This window comes from Diorhabda carinulata, chromosome X (assembly GCF_026250575.1).
Source record: "Diorhabda carinulata isolate Delta chromosome X, icDioCari1.1, whole genome shotgun sequence".
Taxonomy (NCBI): Eukaryota; Metazoa; Arthropoda; class Insecta; order Coleoptera; family Chrysomelidae; genus Diorhabda; species Diorhabda carinulata.
The window spans coordinates 27,374,745-27,387,373 of NC_079472.1; the positions used below are offsets into that span (position 1 = coordinate 27,374,745).

Below are 12,629 nucleotides of genomic sequence, written 5' to 3' on the forward strand. Positions count from 1 at the left end.
TATGCGTAAATAAACCTTACGGTTATGTTTTTATTTAATCTTTTCTCCTCTTCACGCAATTCTTTAACTTCATATCGTAGCACTCTTATTTGATCCACTCCAGTCATAACCTCAATTCTGAAATAATAAAATGTTCAATGATACAAAAATTCAAAATAACTTGTTGAAAACGATAGGAACAATATATTGTAAAGTTTTGATACGGTAAGTGACGTTGTTACCAGAATCATCTCCTTAAACGACATAAAACCTTTCCAGGATATATTGCATACCGTGGATTGATGAAGAGATATGAAAAAACATACACCAGCAAACATTCATGCACAAAAAACTTTTCAAACTTTTCTTTTGATATATCAGTAAAATTAATTGAATTCGCCTTTCATATTATTAGGAATTTTATTTTAAATTCTATATTATTAACCAGTATGATTCTGGACAGAACATAACCAAATATCCCATCCAAACTGGAATGTCAAATAATAAGTATGCTAATGCTTCGTCATTGATATCTTGAAGCATTAGGCAAAGGGTCGAACGATCCAGTACCTTCAGGGTAAGCTGTACATCGTAGACCAAAGTGATTTCCAGTTGCTTTAGACCTCCCTTCGCCTTCTTCAGTCATCGTTCATTCTTTCCTTTCTGTGCCACTAATTGGCCTCCACTAAGAACCCTCGCCAATAAAGGTTTAAGAATTATTCGTTCGTGTATCCTGACCAATTAACTTTGAGTAAGCTGGATTGAAAAGTTCCTTTATCTCCTCCAAACAGTATTAATATAAAAAATAGTTGAGATCTTTTGGATCTGGTGATTGAAAATTCTTTATAAGATTCCAGTATTAGTTCAAAGCATTCTTGGTTATCGTCTGAAGTAAAATCCACGTCTATATTTTCCTTGATCACCTCTAAGTCAGCGTGATGAGCTCCTTTGAGGCGTGACTTGAGTATCGAGGAAGAAAAGGCGGAGTATAAAATATTGAAGATAAATTATGGCCAAGAACTTGCACAATCAATGTAGAATGGAACGGTGCATTTTGTCGTGATGCAAGGTTTCGCGTCGTAAATGAAAAAATTGGGCCATCAGCTACTACAGAACACTGACAGGAATATATTTACCATGAACGATGCCGTGGATATAGAAAAAAACATTCGTTAGTTGGGACGTGTCCATCTTCACCTTTGTTCGATTTTCCTCACTCATTTTTTAATCCAATGCTCACTTTTTTCACGAGTCTCGGGAAAATACTCAAATATCGTCAGTTATTAATATGAATGCGGTGCAACAACTGTCTTTTTTCAAGCAGATGTGAACAGAGTGAAATATTGTCAGCTACCAGTTGATACCAGAGTAAATTACTTTTTTAACAAGAATTATTCAGCTCCTGAATCTTTGTATCTTAAAAAAAATAATTAAAGACTTTAACTTCAATCATGAATACCTCTAGAAATTTCATTTGGAACTGCAACACTAACAATCTAAAAAGAAAAAATAGGAATATCATGAGAAATTGGAAAGTCGTACCAGAAAGAAGTATAATAATGAGTATAATAATGAGACAGCAAATCTGAAAAAAATATCGTCGCTAAATAAAGTTTCTTCGGAATAACTAGACAGAATCACCCTTCTAATCATAAAAGAGCATATAGAATACAAAATTCCAATTACTGTTGAATAAATAATTTTTAAAACAAATTTTATTCATTGAATAGTATTGTTCTCATGATTGGAATATCAATCTTAAAATCGAAAACATGAAATTGTCTTACTTCAACTGCTCTTTTTCTCTGTTCAACTTTCTTACAATGCTTTCGTCTTTTATTATTTGCTTTTCCTTTTGTCCAACATTCTCTTTCAGCTGTTCAACCTGATGCGTCACTAATTTAAGCTTCTTCCTTAATTCATCGCATTCAGCAGAAGAATCTTGATATAATTTTTGCAAAGCATTCCTATCCGATCGCATAGCTTCGTAAATATTTTGCTGTTGTCTGATTTTATTATCTCGTTCTGCTGCTTCTTTTTTCAAATCAAAAATAAAAACCTAAAAAATACATTTCAGGAATATATCAAACACAAACTGAAACACATTTATAGGCGTTCAATTGAATTGTTATGTAAACTGTTCAAAAAAACTTTTGCACTAACTTTTTTTTGACGAATATCTTCAAGTTGATCTTGTATAGTGTTGGTAAAATCTAGCTGTTCCTCTGTTAGCCTATCTCTTTCTCTTTCTAATTGACTAATTAACTTTTTGTGTTTACCACTTTCGATAAAAAATAGGTCTAGCTCAACTTCTAATTTTCTTTTTGCTTGCTCTTGTATTTGTATCAGTTTCTGTTGATCTTTCTGTATCACTTGTTGTCTAAAAGAATATAATTTTATTGATATATTTTGAGTTGGGATTATTTATCAAATTTCGTAACCAATAGGATATGAATATGTTCACTAGAACGTACAATTTGTTATTGAATCATACCTTTGCAAGGTTTTGTTGAGTATATCTTTTTCTTTCACCATTACTTCAATATTTCTTTTATCTTCGTCCACGTATTTCTTAAAATCTTCAATTTCTTTTACTAGAACTGATATTTTTTGTCTAAGATTATCTCTATCCGACGTTGTATCGTCTTTATCCTTAATTACCACCATCATTTTTTTCTCCATCAACTCTCTCGCTTTTTGAGCTTTGGCCAAATCGTTTTTGTATCTTGTCGTTTCTTCACTAATTATCTGGAAGGAATATAATGACGTTACATATATTAACTGCCTAACATTAAGATATAAATGAAAATATGGTGAATTCTGTGAAACATTAATTTTTGGTAAATTTGAAATTACCTTCATGTCTACAGCCTTTTCTTGTAACGTTTTTCTCATACTCTCAACCTCGAATAGCGCTACGTTGTGCTCATCTGCTAATTTGCTTGCTTTCATTATAGATGCTTCTAATTCTTTAGACAGTCTATCGTGCGATAATTTCCACTCCTTAATATCTTTCTGTAATCCAACTATTTGCTTCAACTGATCTTTAATAGTTTCATTCAGTTCAATAGCGTGTAAATCTTTTTCGTCTAATTTAAATTTCAATTCTTGTATATCAGCTTCAAATTTTTCTTTGGCACGCTTTTGGCGATTGGTTTCTTGTACTTGGTCCTAGAAATGTAATAAAATATCAATCGAATTTATTACAAAAATGTATTGCGATAAGAAGAAAGATTTATAACATTGTTATTTCATTGTAGCAATGTGTTTTGTTCAAGTTACCAATTAATAACGGATAATAATATTTCACCATTGTCGCTATAAATTACTTTCATTCTTAGTATAAATATTCAAAGATATCTGTGGTAATTTTTATATTAAAAATATTTTTTATTAACAAAAAATATAATAAACAATATCACAACTATGGTAACAATTTTAACTTTACTAAATAAACTTGCCTCTAGTTGTCCGGCTATTTCATTTATTTTTAAATCAGCCTCAGAATTCTTTTTTTCCAATTCTTCTTGATATCCAACAGCGTTCTGTAATTTAGTGTTTAGCTGATTGACTTCGTTTATAAGTCGGTCTCTCTCTCGTTCCAGACCGTCCCGATGTTTACTAAGCTCTCCGGTACTACAAATAAATTTTAGTATTTTAGTTAAATAGAGTAAAGATGAATAGAAAGAATATTGAACAATTAATATTAAGATAGTGCCTAGGAAAGAAACGAGTTCTGATCAAAAAACCAGCTAAAAATAATAAACAGACATTTCAAACACAAAGAAATTTACAAGATAACGAGATAAGTTCAGATCAGAAACGAAAAATTATAGATTAATTTCTGGAAAGTCGGTAAGTTTGTCATTCAGTGAAAGACATTAATTTAAAAGGAGGAGCAGATATAAGTAACGACCATTATTTATTTAGGAATTATAACTAGCAGAAAAAGATAAAATGCTAAACGTTACAAAACTGCACAATCTGCAAACCAAAAGGTACTGAACGAAAGTTCAGAAATATAGAAGAAAAAAATGACAATATACTAGGAAATATTTAAGAAAAGAAGTCTTAGGAGTTGAAACAGAAAAATGCTGTAGGATCATGGAAATTTTAAGGGAAACATAAAAGGAACACATTGTTGGACAGAAAAAAATAAAAAAGGCAGTCAAAGATTAAAAGACAGTATAGAGTCAAAAAAAGTATTAAAGAAGAAAAGAAAAAGCCTTGAAAACTGACTACATCATACAGTGACAATCAAGCTTTTCCATGGCATGATGGGAAAACAACGGAAAAAAATATAACTCTTAAGTATATAAAAGACAAAAGGGGCACAGTTGAGTTCGGTTAGGTTAGGTAGTAGTAAATAATCAGGGAGCTATGGAAAGATGGCGAGAATCAATATCTCAAGACCAAAGAAGAAAACGAATAAAATAGAATATATATGGAAATTACATTAAAAGATATACAAACAGCAATGATTATAAAAGGGCAGGACAGCATGACACAATAATGTGACAGCTGCAATGGTAGAAGCGTTACAGGAGAGGGCAGTGAGGTATCTAAAACATAAAATGAATATCACAATGAAAACCGAAATAACACCTAAAACTGTCAACAGCAGAGAAAGCAATTCGAGAAAACAGGAATTCACACCTGTGTTTCATCTATCTTGGAACAGCCTTCGGTAAAATAAATATAGAAGTCTTGTGGAAGATAATAGAACATAATAGAAGAATGAACTAAAACTCAATTAACGCATTAGGATTCTGTATAGCGACAACAAAAATTATTTCAGAACGCAACATTGAAAATCAAGAAAGAAAAATGGAGTGACACAAGACTGCATTGCTATACACAATAATATTAGATGTATTAGCAAAGCTCCCGCTGCTATAAACGTTTTAGAAAAATCTGCTGTAGAGTTCATTATCACTTGCAAGTATCCCTTCTACTACATATAATCTCTATGGTCTCTCTACCAACTTCTCTACTTCATTTGCATAACTTGATACATCGTTACCGCTTTGACGTACTTTGTTCAATTTAGCCAAAAGAAACTATGGTTATTTCCTCGTATTGCAGATTTAAGTTTATTTCTAATTTCTGCAATCGAATCTTCTGTTATTATTAATCCTCTGGGCTTGCTTGTTAATTTAGTTTTGATTATTAATACCGCATTTTCTTTATTTCCTGTTGCGTTTAAATGAACGGATTAAAAACTAATAGCTATAAAGTAGAGCAATGGAAAATAGGTCAAGTTACATTAACAGAAATATGCTACGCTGAAAACATGATCAAATTTGCAGGTTTCAAAGAAACTCTAAAACAAAATCTCCCACTGTACAACCAAACATTCAATAAATATATTATCAACACAAACCTAGATAAAACTAAAACGATAATTGGAAGCACAAAAACAAAGACACAAAAAATCAAAATAGGAGATATAACTGAAAGAACAGCCAATACAGGAAAACTATTTAATGTGATAAAAACATCTTTTCTAGAGAACAATGAACTACCCAAGTAAATAAGAGTAGAAATGTGTAAAATAATAGTTATTATAACCATACATACAGTTCCGAAGCAGATACAAACAAGGAAATGAGATACTTCCGGAAAATTGAGAAAAGGACCCGATTAAACCACATCACAAATGAAATATACAGACAAATATTAAATACGAAACAATACATAGAAGAAATACAACTAAGGTGATTCGGACATGTGAAAAGAATAAATTAGGAAAATATTACAAGAAGAATATTAGCAGCAAAAACCATAAGAGGGAGAAATAGAGGAACACCATGGAAGATCTGTATAGATGAAATCAACAAAGCGAATGAGAATAAAGGAGACGAAACTACACGAGGTACTAACACAAAAAGAAACTCAATCCTCTGTATCACACCCGTAAGGGCAGATAGATATAAGGATAAGTGAATAACTATTACTAAAAAAGTGAATATTATTCCCTAGTTTAATACTAATAAGAGGCATTTGGATGAAGTAATATAAAATATTAATTATTTATACAGATTTATTCTATGGTATATTAACAAAGAATCCATTAATCAAGCTTGAAAAAGGAATATTTTGATATTGGACAAATTTTGGTCCGACAGTTGAGATATAAAATATTCGACTTCCCCTTTACTACACTAACTTACGCTGCCACTCCCCTGCGGTCGCTGTTTAGTGTATGCGCGCTGGAAGCACAACCCAACATCTGTTGAAAATTTGCAAATGCCATATCGGAGCCATCTGATCTGTTTCTGTGATTTTTAAGTACCTCCTATTCAAAAGTACGTGTTGTAATCCGTTTTCTCAGTACTAAATGCTTTAAAGCAGCTGGCAGTCATCATAAATCACTAATTTTTAGAGTAAAAGCATTAAGTGCTGGAATGGTGTAGAAATGGGTTAAAGCACAAATATTTATGATGAGGAACGAAGTGGATGACCGTCAGTCATTACCGATCACTTGATTCAAAATGTGAACAGTAAAGTGAAAGAGATACACGATTTAGTCCTTATCTGGGTGTCACAATGTTGGCGTAGGACTACAAAATTAAACAACGCATTGAGTTTTCTCCAGTGATACAGTAACAGTACGATTATTTATTAAGCGTCTTAGGTGATTAAACATTTGGAATGTTCAGGTACATTCTACACTTTTGAATGCTCTGCATTCTTATGGGTATATTAAGCAAGATCCTTTGTGGATTCGAATGTTCAGGAGCATACCAAAATTTAATCAATGTTCGAAATATTTTTATTAGATGAGGAGTAGTAGTATATAAAGCATGTTTCGTAGTAGGTTTGATTTCTAGGATATCCTTGCAATCTAGTGCACCCATTTATAAGCCAGCCGTTGCATATATTCGCTTGATATAGTTTGTTTTAAACATGATCTTGGGCGTTCTACTAAAATCAATGGTGTTGGAATGTCTGTTCTTGATCATCTTCTAATAAATGGTATCTGATATATTAATGTTACCATTTGAACACTAGATAAATACAGATGGTCCACCTTGTATAATTGTCATTACTGAAGTGATTCCCATCCACACATTTTCTGAGAAAGTCATACAGAAACGCCCCAAAAACTGTCCACATTCTACGATATCATAATATCGAGTGACTTGGTGGAAATTTGATTGATAATATCTACTTAGGTTTATAAATAACCTTAATAATACTTTAATAGCTCTGGAAAGTGACGTAAATTTATATGAAAATCAACTTTTTTTCAATGCAAGAGCTCGCTTTTTGATGGGTAGCCCGTAGAAGTTGCGAGATGTTACGAGAAAAGTATTTGGGAGCAAGCTATAGAATTGCATAGAAGCTGGAGATGGATTCTTTTCATAGTAAATTAAAAATAAATTGGTTTATAAGAAATACCTTGTTTTACAATAATCTAAGCAGTTTTTCCAAAAAAAATCGCTCAAAAAGAATATGGTAGTATAGATAATGAAAGGAGCTTCTGAAAGATGTTTTCTCAACACTTTTTCTCATGCTTTCTCTAGGTGGAAGAAAAGAAGCTACCAAGAAAATTGATGCATGTTTTATTCAAGATAATTATCTTACTCGTCAGCTTCTTCGCTCATCTTATTTTTGAATTCGATTTCGGCATTCAAATTTTCCACTTGTCTTCTCAAATTGTCAATGATCTCATGAGCGAGTTGCTCACGAGCATGAGCAGCGTCCGCCAATTTCCAAGCGTTCTCGATTTGTTTTCGTAAATCATTGATTGTTTTTTGATCTTCGTCAGCTAATTTCAACGCCAAATCTATTTTGTTGGATTTGTCTGCGATCTCACTCTTCAAATTTTCATTGTTTTGTTCTAACTCTTTTTGTTTTGTGTAAGTGAGGAAGAACGATTCGAAAAGTTTGTTGAAATCTTCGGTGAATTGAAGTGCTTCAGGATTTTGTTCCAAATTGGCAAGCGTCTACAAATGTATAATATTTATTAATAAACTGATCAGTGATTTTTTAAGAGATATAGGATTTGATTTTGAAAAAAACAACAAAAAATTGATGAAATCTTTTGTGAATTCGATAGAACGAACAGTATAATTTAATGTTCGAAGATGATTTCATGCAAATGTTGTCCGCGGCTCCACTAGAGGATGTTAGCAGTTCGAAATATATTTGCGCATGCTTTGAAAAATTCTCACTAAACTTTTAGCCATATTAGAAGTTTAGTTTCTGTTTGACAAGTGTAGAGCGTATTAGATTTTACTGGAAATGGGACTCTACACAATCATTTACGAGCGTGAAATTTTGAACAGCTGAATTCAAACGTGACCTTATCAGGTTTACTGACGATTGGGTCACCAAAAAATGTGTCAAACCATCACCAAATGGTACTTGACAACCGTCGTTTTGAGTTTAGAGTGATATAAGAGGCATATCAAAGAACGAAGTTACTATATACCGACTTAATAATTCTGTTTGTGCAAACTATCCACGCGTTGGGTGTTGCATTTGTTCATATTAAACCAAAAGTGCATTCGAATGAACATTTTTCATGCCTTATTGATGCTGCTTAAAAAAATAAATCGGATTTTTGCGTCAGTTCATAACTGTAGATGAAGCATGGATCCACAACTACACTGCTGAAATATTAAAAAAGTTAAGAGTGGATTGGAAAAGGCAAATCTGCTACAAAAAAATGAAGACGCGTTCTTTCGATTATCTTCAAAAGGTAAAAGAATGAGAGAAGGTGAAGGTGTAAATTATGAAAAACTACTGCATTTTAAGAAAAAGAGAGTGCTTTTCCACCAGGTCAACGCACCTTCTAACAATTCAGTGATCGCCATTGCTAAAATTCACGAATTGCAATTCGAATTGGTTGACCACCTACCGTATTCAACAGATCTAGCTCCCAGTAACATTCTCTTATTTCCTAACATTGAATTTTCATTTGGAAAGATATTTTCATCAGACGAAGATGTAATCGCATATGCAAACAACTATTTTGAAAAGACGGCAAATATTATTTCGAAGGATTAAAAACCTAGAACATCGCTGGAAAAAATTTATAGACTTCAAAGAAGAACAGTGAAAATGATTATGAAAAAAAAATTGTTTTAATTTCTTTGTTAGGTCCGACAACCCTCGTACTGCAAATACAAAAACCTGAAAAATGTTCAGCGTGTGTGTTTGTAAAATATTCAAAAATAGTAAATGAAGATTGCTTACATGCTACGGAAGGTCTTAGGAAAATTGATTTAGTTAATTGAAGGGGCCAGGGGAAGAACATGATAACTCCAATTTTTTTCAATTTTCAGTTTATAAGTGATTTAGGTTGGTAGAATTGAGTTCTACAAGATGACAAAATACTGTGGGGAACAACATGATAACTCCAGAGATATTTACGAACAAAATAATCAGTTCCAGGGGAATAACTCGATAAGTGCCAGTCGTTTAGGGAAATAACTTGATAACTCCATAGTTCATGCGTTGGCCACCAGCAGCAGTAGTGTATTATTGTTTATACTCATAACGACAGAAGGTTATGTTTTGCTGTTATTAAGTTAGTGTTGTGTCTTTTCAGTTTTATTAACATTAACTAGTGTCTAATTAGGCCAAAGTTAAGTTTATAGTTTAAGCCTACAATGGAAAGTGCGTCCTCAGAAGAAGAGATCGAGTGCAAACCAGCGTCAGCAAGGAAGAGGCCTAAACACGGGCGATTAAAGGAGGTTAGTAAAAAGATTAATTTACAGAGCAGAGAGGCAGGTGAACCTTGTAAATGTAAAGACAAATGTTTTGAAGCTATTACTGAACGTGAAAGGGCCGAAGTTTTACGACATATTAACTCCCTAAAAAGTCATGATGAAGTGAATCTCTATTTGACAGGATTAGTGACGATTTTACCTGTTCAGCGTCACCGGGTGAAAAATGAGTTAGATGCCAAATTTAAAGACGCTACTTACTGTTATGCAGTACGAGTAATGAGAAATAACACTGCTCAAGAATTTAAAGTGTGTAAAAACGCATTCATATCTATACATGGAATTTCTCGAGGCAAGATTGACTATATTCTGAATCAAATGAAGAAAACAGGAACTCCACCTAAGTATAATAAAGGTAAACATGAAAATAGGCCACACAAACTTTCAGATGAGACTCTTGACGCTATACGCAGCCACATAAAATCTTTCAAAGGCCGTGAAAGCCACTATAGTCAAAAGGATTCCAAAAAAAACATATCTGCCAGATGATTTAAATGTGTCTAAAATGTTTAAACTCTTTCAAGATTGTCATCCTAATATTAGATGTAGTTTAGAGTCATATCGTACAATATTTAATAAAGAATTCAACATTTCGTTCGGATATCCTAGAACCGATACATGTAGTTCATGTGATAAATATGCTGTACAGAAAAAATTCCTCGAAAAACAGTTTGCCGAAGAAAAGGATAAAGAAAAAAAACAAAACCTATCCAGAGATATTCGTAAAATGGATATTGAACATGAAGTTCATTTAACTAATGCTCAGGTTTTCTATGATAGAAAAAAAGCAGCAAGAAAAGCAAGCAGAAAATCACCTCATAAGGAGGCAATTTGTATGGACTATGCGAAGAATTATCCCTGCCCAAACATTGCTACTAATGACGTATATTACAAAAGACAGTTGTCTGTTTATGCTTTTAACATTCATGTCATGTCTGATAGTAGGAGCCTATTTTATATATATCCCCAAACAATCGCAAGTAAAGGGAGTGATGAGGTAGCATCATTTTTCCATGACTTTATCTACAATCACTTAGACAAGAAAGTCAGACATCTAGAAATATTCTCTGACTCATGCGCGGGGCAAAACAAAAATAAAACTATACTCCGACTTATGCATCATGTAGTTCATGTGGAAAATAGATTAGATTACATCAAAATGACATTCCCTATCCGAGGGCACTCGTATTTAGAGTGTGATAAGAACACTGCTTTGGTGAAACACACTGCACCTGCTGAAACTCCCCAAGATTGGGTAACTGTTTTTCAAAACGCAAGATGTAAGCCATCTCCATTTACTGTTGTAGAAGTAGACCAGGAAATGGTAAAAGATTGGTCGTCGTTTTTAGATGAGAGGTACAAGTCAAAAAAGCTGCCATGCAAATCAAGAGAAATAAGGGAATTTGAAGTTTTGAAAGAACACCCTGCTTTAATAAGAAACCGCCAAAAATTCAATGGCCCCTGGTATGAAACCCCAGTTTTGCCTAAACTGAAAAAGAAGAAAGAAAAAAATCTGCCTCCTGAAGAAGTGCAAAGAAGATTTACGGAATGGCAGAGAGGAAATCTTTCAAACGGGGAGTTTCATTTGCCCGATCCTGTTTATGAAGGTAGGTGATTTTACCTCTATTTTAAACTAACCTTAACTCAACTTAGTTATCCAAGCCTATCCAGACTAAGCCTAGCCCTTGTTAAATTTTCCCCCCTACTTGACACTAAACCTACTTTTAGTTTTGGACTTTTTTGTAGTTTCTTTCTTGAAGTCACTACACAAAAATTATAAATCTTATAATGTGTATTATTGCCTATTAATTTCAACTATTAGGCCTACAAATTTTATGTGGTTTTCAGGTCTTATTCCTATTGATAAAGCGAAGTATGAAGATATTCAACATTTAAAAGAGTTTTGTCGACCAGAAGCTGCAGTTTACTTTTCCCAGTTGCCACACACATAGAAACAGTAACAACAAAACATTACCATGGAACTGCTGGAAACGATTTTATTACTTCAAAGACACATTTTAAACTTGTGAAATTTGTCAATTTTATCATTTTATTCATTTGGTTCAATTTATTTATGTTTATAAGCAATAAATAAAGGTTTTAAACTTTATTTTGGTGCGTAATTCAAAATCCTCATTATTTAATAATCTCTCAGTTTTCAGGGGAATAACTTGATAACTCCGGGAGATATCAAGTTCTTTCTATGACAAATTTGACTTATATTGAGTTTTCGCGTAAAAAGGTATGTTTATATAATATTAAATGGTTGAAAATGAGTATACACGTTTAAAATTAAGTATATAGATAGTTCAACATTTATTTTGCAAACTACAACAAAAATTTGACAAAATACGAGTCTCCAAACTTGTTTTTTGCTCTCCTGAAAAATTTACGCAAAGGCTGTTATCAAGTTCTTCCCCTGAACCCTTCAATTGTAAATCTTGAACAAATTTTGTTTGTTAATTTTCTTCAACTATATATGAACAATATTATAATTATAGGAAATAAAATCGTCATTGGGAAGTAAAATAGATCAAAACTTGTCCGCTGTCCAAAATACGCTTGTTGGTCTTGCTTTAGATTTGACTATTGGCGGAAGATTAAATATTTCCTTCATTCAAAATAGAAGTTTCTAGCAATATTTATTTAATTTTTTATTGTTACCTTATTGAAATCTCTTTCGACAATTGGGAAAAAGTGATCGGGATTTTCGGGATCAAGTTGTTCTTCCGTTTTTTCCTCCTCGCTAACAAATCCATCTCCTTCAACATCACTGTCCTCCATTTTCAAAATTTACACAGTAAAAATAAGTATGAAGCTCGTTAAAAAGAAAAGTTTTGGGATGTTTTTCAAATAAAAGTCATCGCTGACGTTTAGATATATAAAAGCCATCAGGTTAGATTATCGTAG

The 12,629-nt window shown here is 32.7% G+C and overlaps 1 protein-coding gene across 1 annotated transcript in view; it reads right to left on the minus strand.

Moving 5' to 3' along the window:
- Positions 1–12,629, minus strand: part of LOC130901744 (cilia- and flagella-associated protein 58-like) — a 29,975-nt gene extending 17,346 nt beyond the window's left edge. The window contains exons 1-8 of the mRNA XM_057813316.1: positions 12,384–12,629; positions 7,570–7,931; positions 3,441–3,615; positions 2,836–3,150; positions 2,474–2,727; positions 2,143–2,359; positions 1,767–2,038; positions 21–117 (exon numbers count right to left, since the gene is read on the minus strand). Coding sequence (XP_057669299.1) covers positions 21–117; positions 1,767–2,038; positions 2,143–2,359; positions 2,474–2,727; positions 2,836–3,150; positions 3,441–3,615; positions 7,570–7,931; positions 12,384–12,503 — 1,812 coding nt within the window. The 5' untranslated portion in view covers positions 12,504–12,629. The remainder of the gene's footprint in view (positions 1–20; positions 118–1,766; positions 2,039–2,142; positions 2,360–2,473; positions 2,728–2,835; positions 3,151–3,440; positions 3,616–7,569; positions 7,932–12,383) is intronic.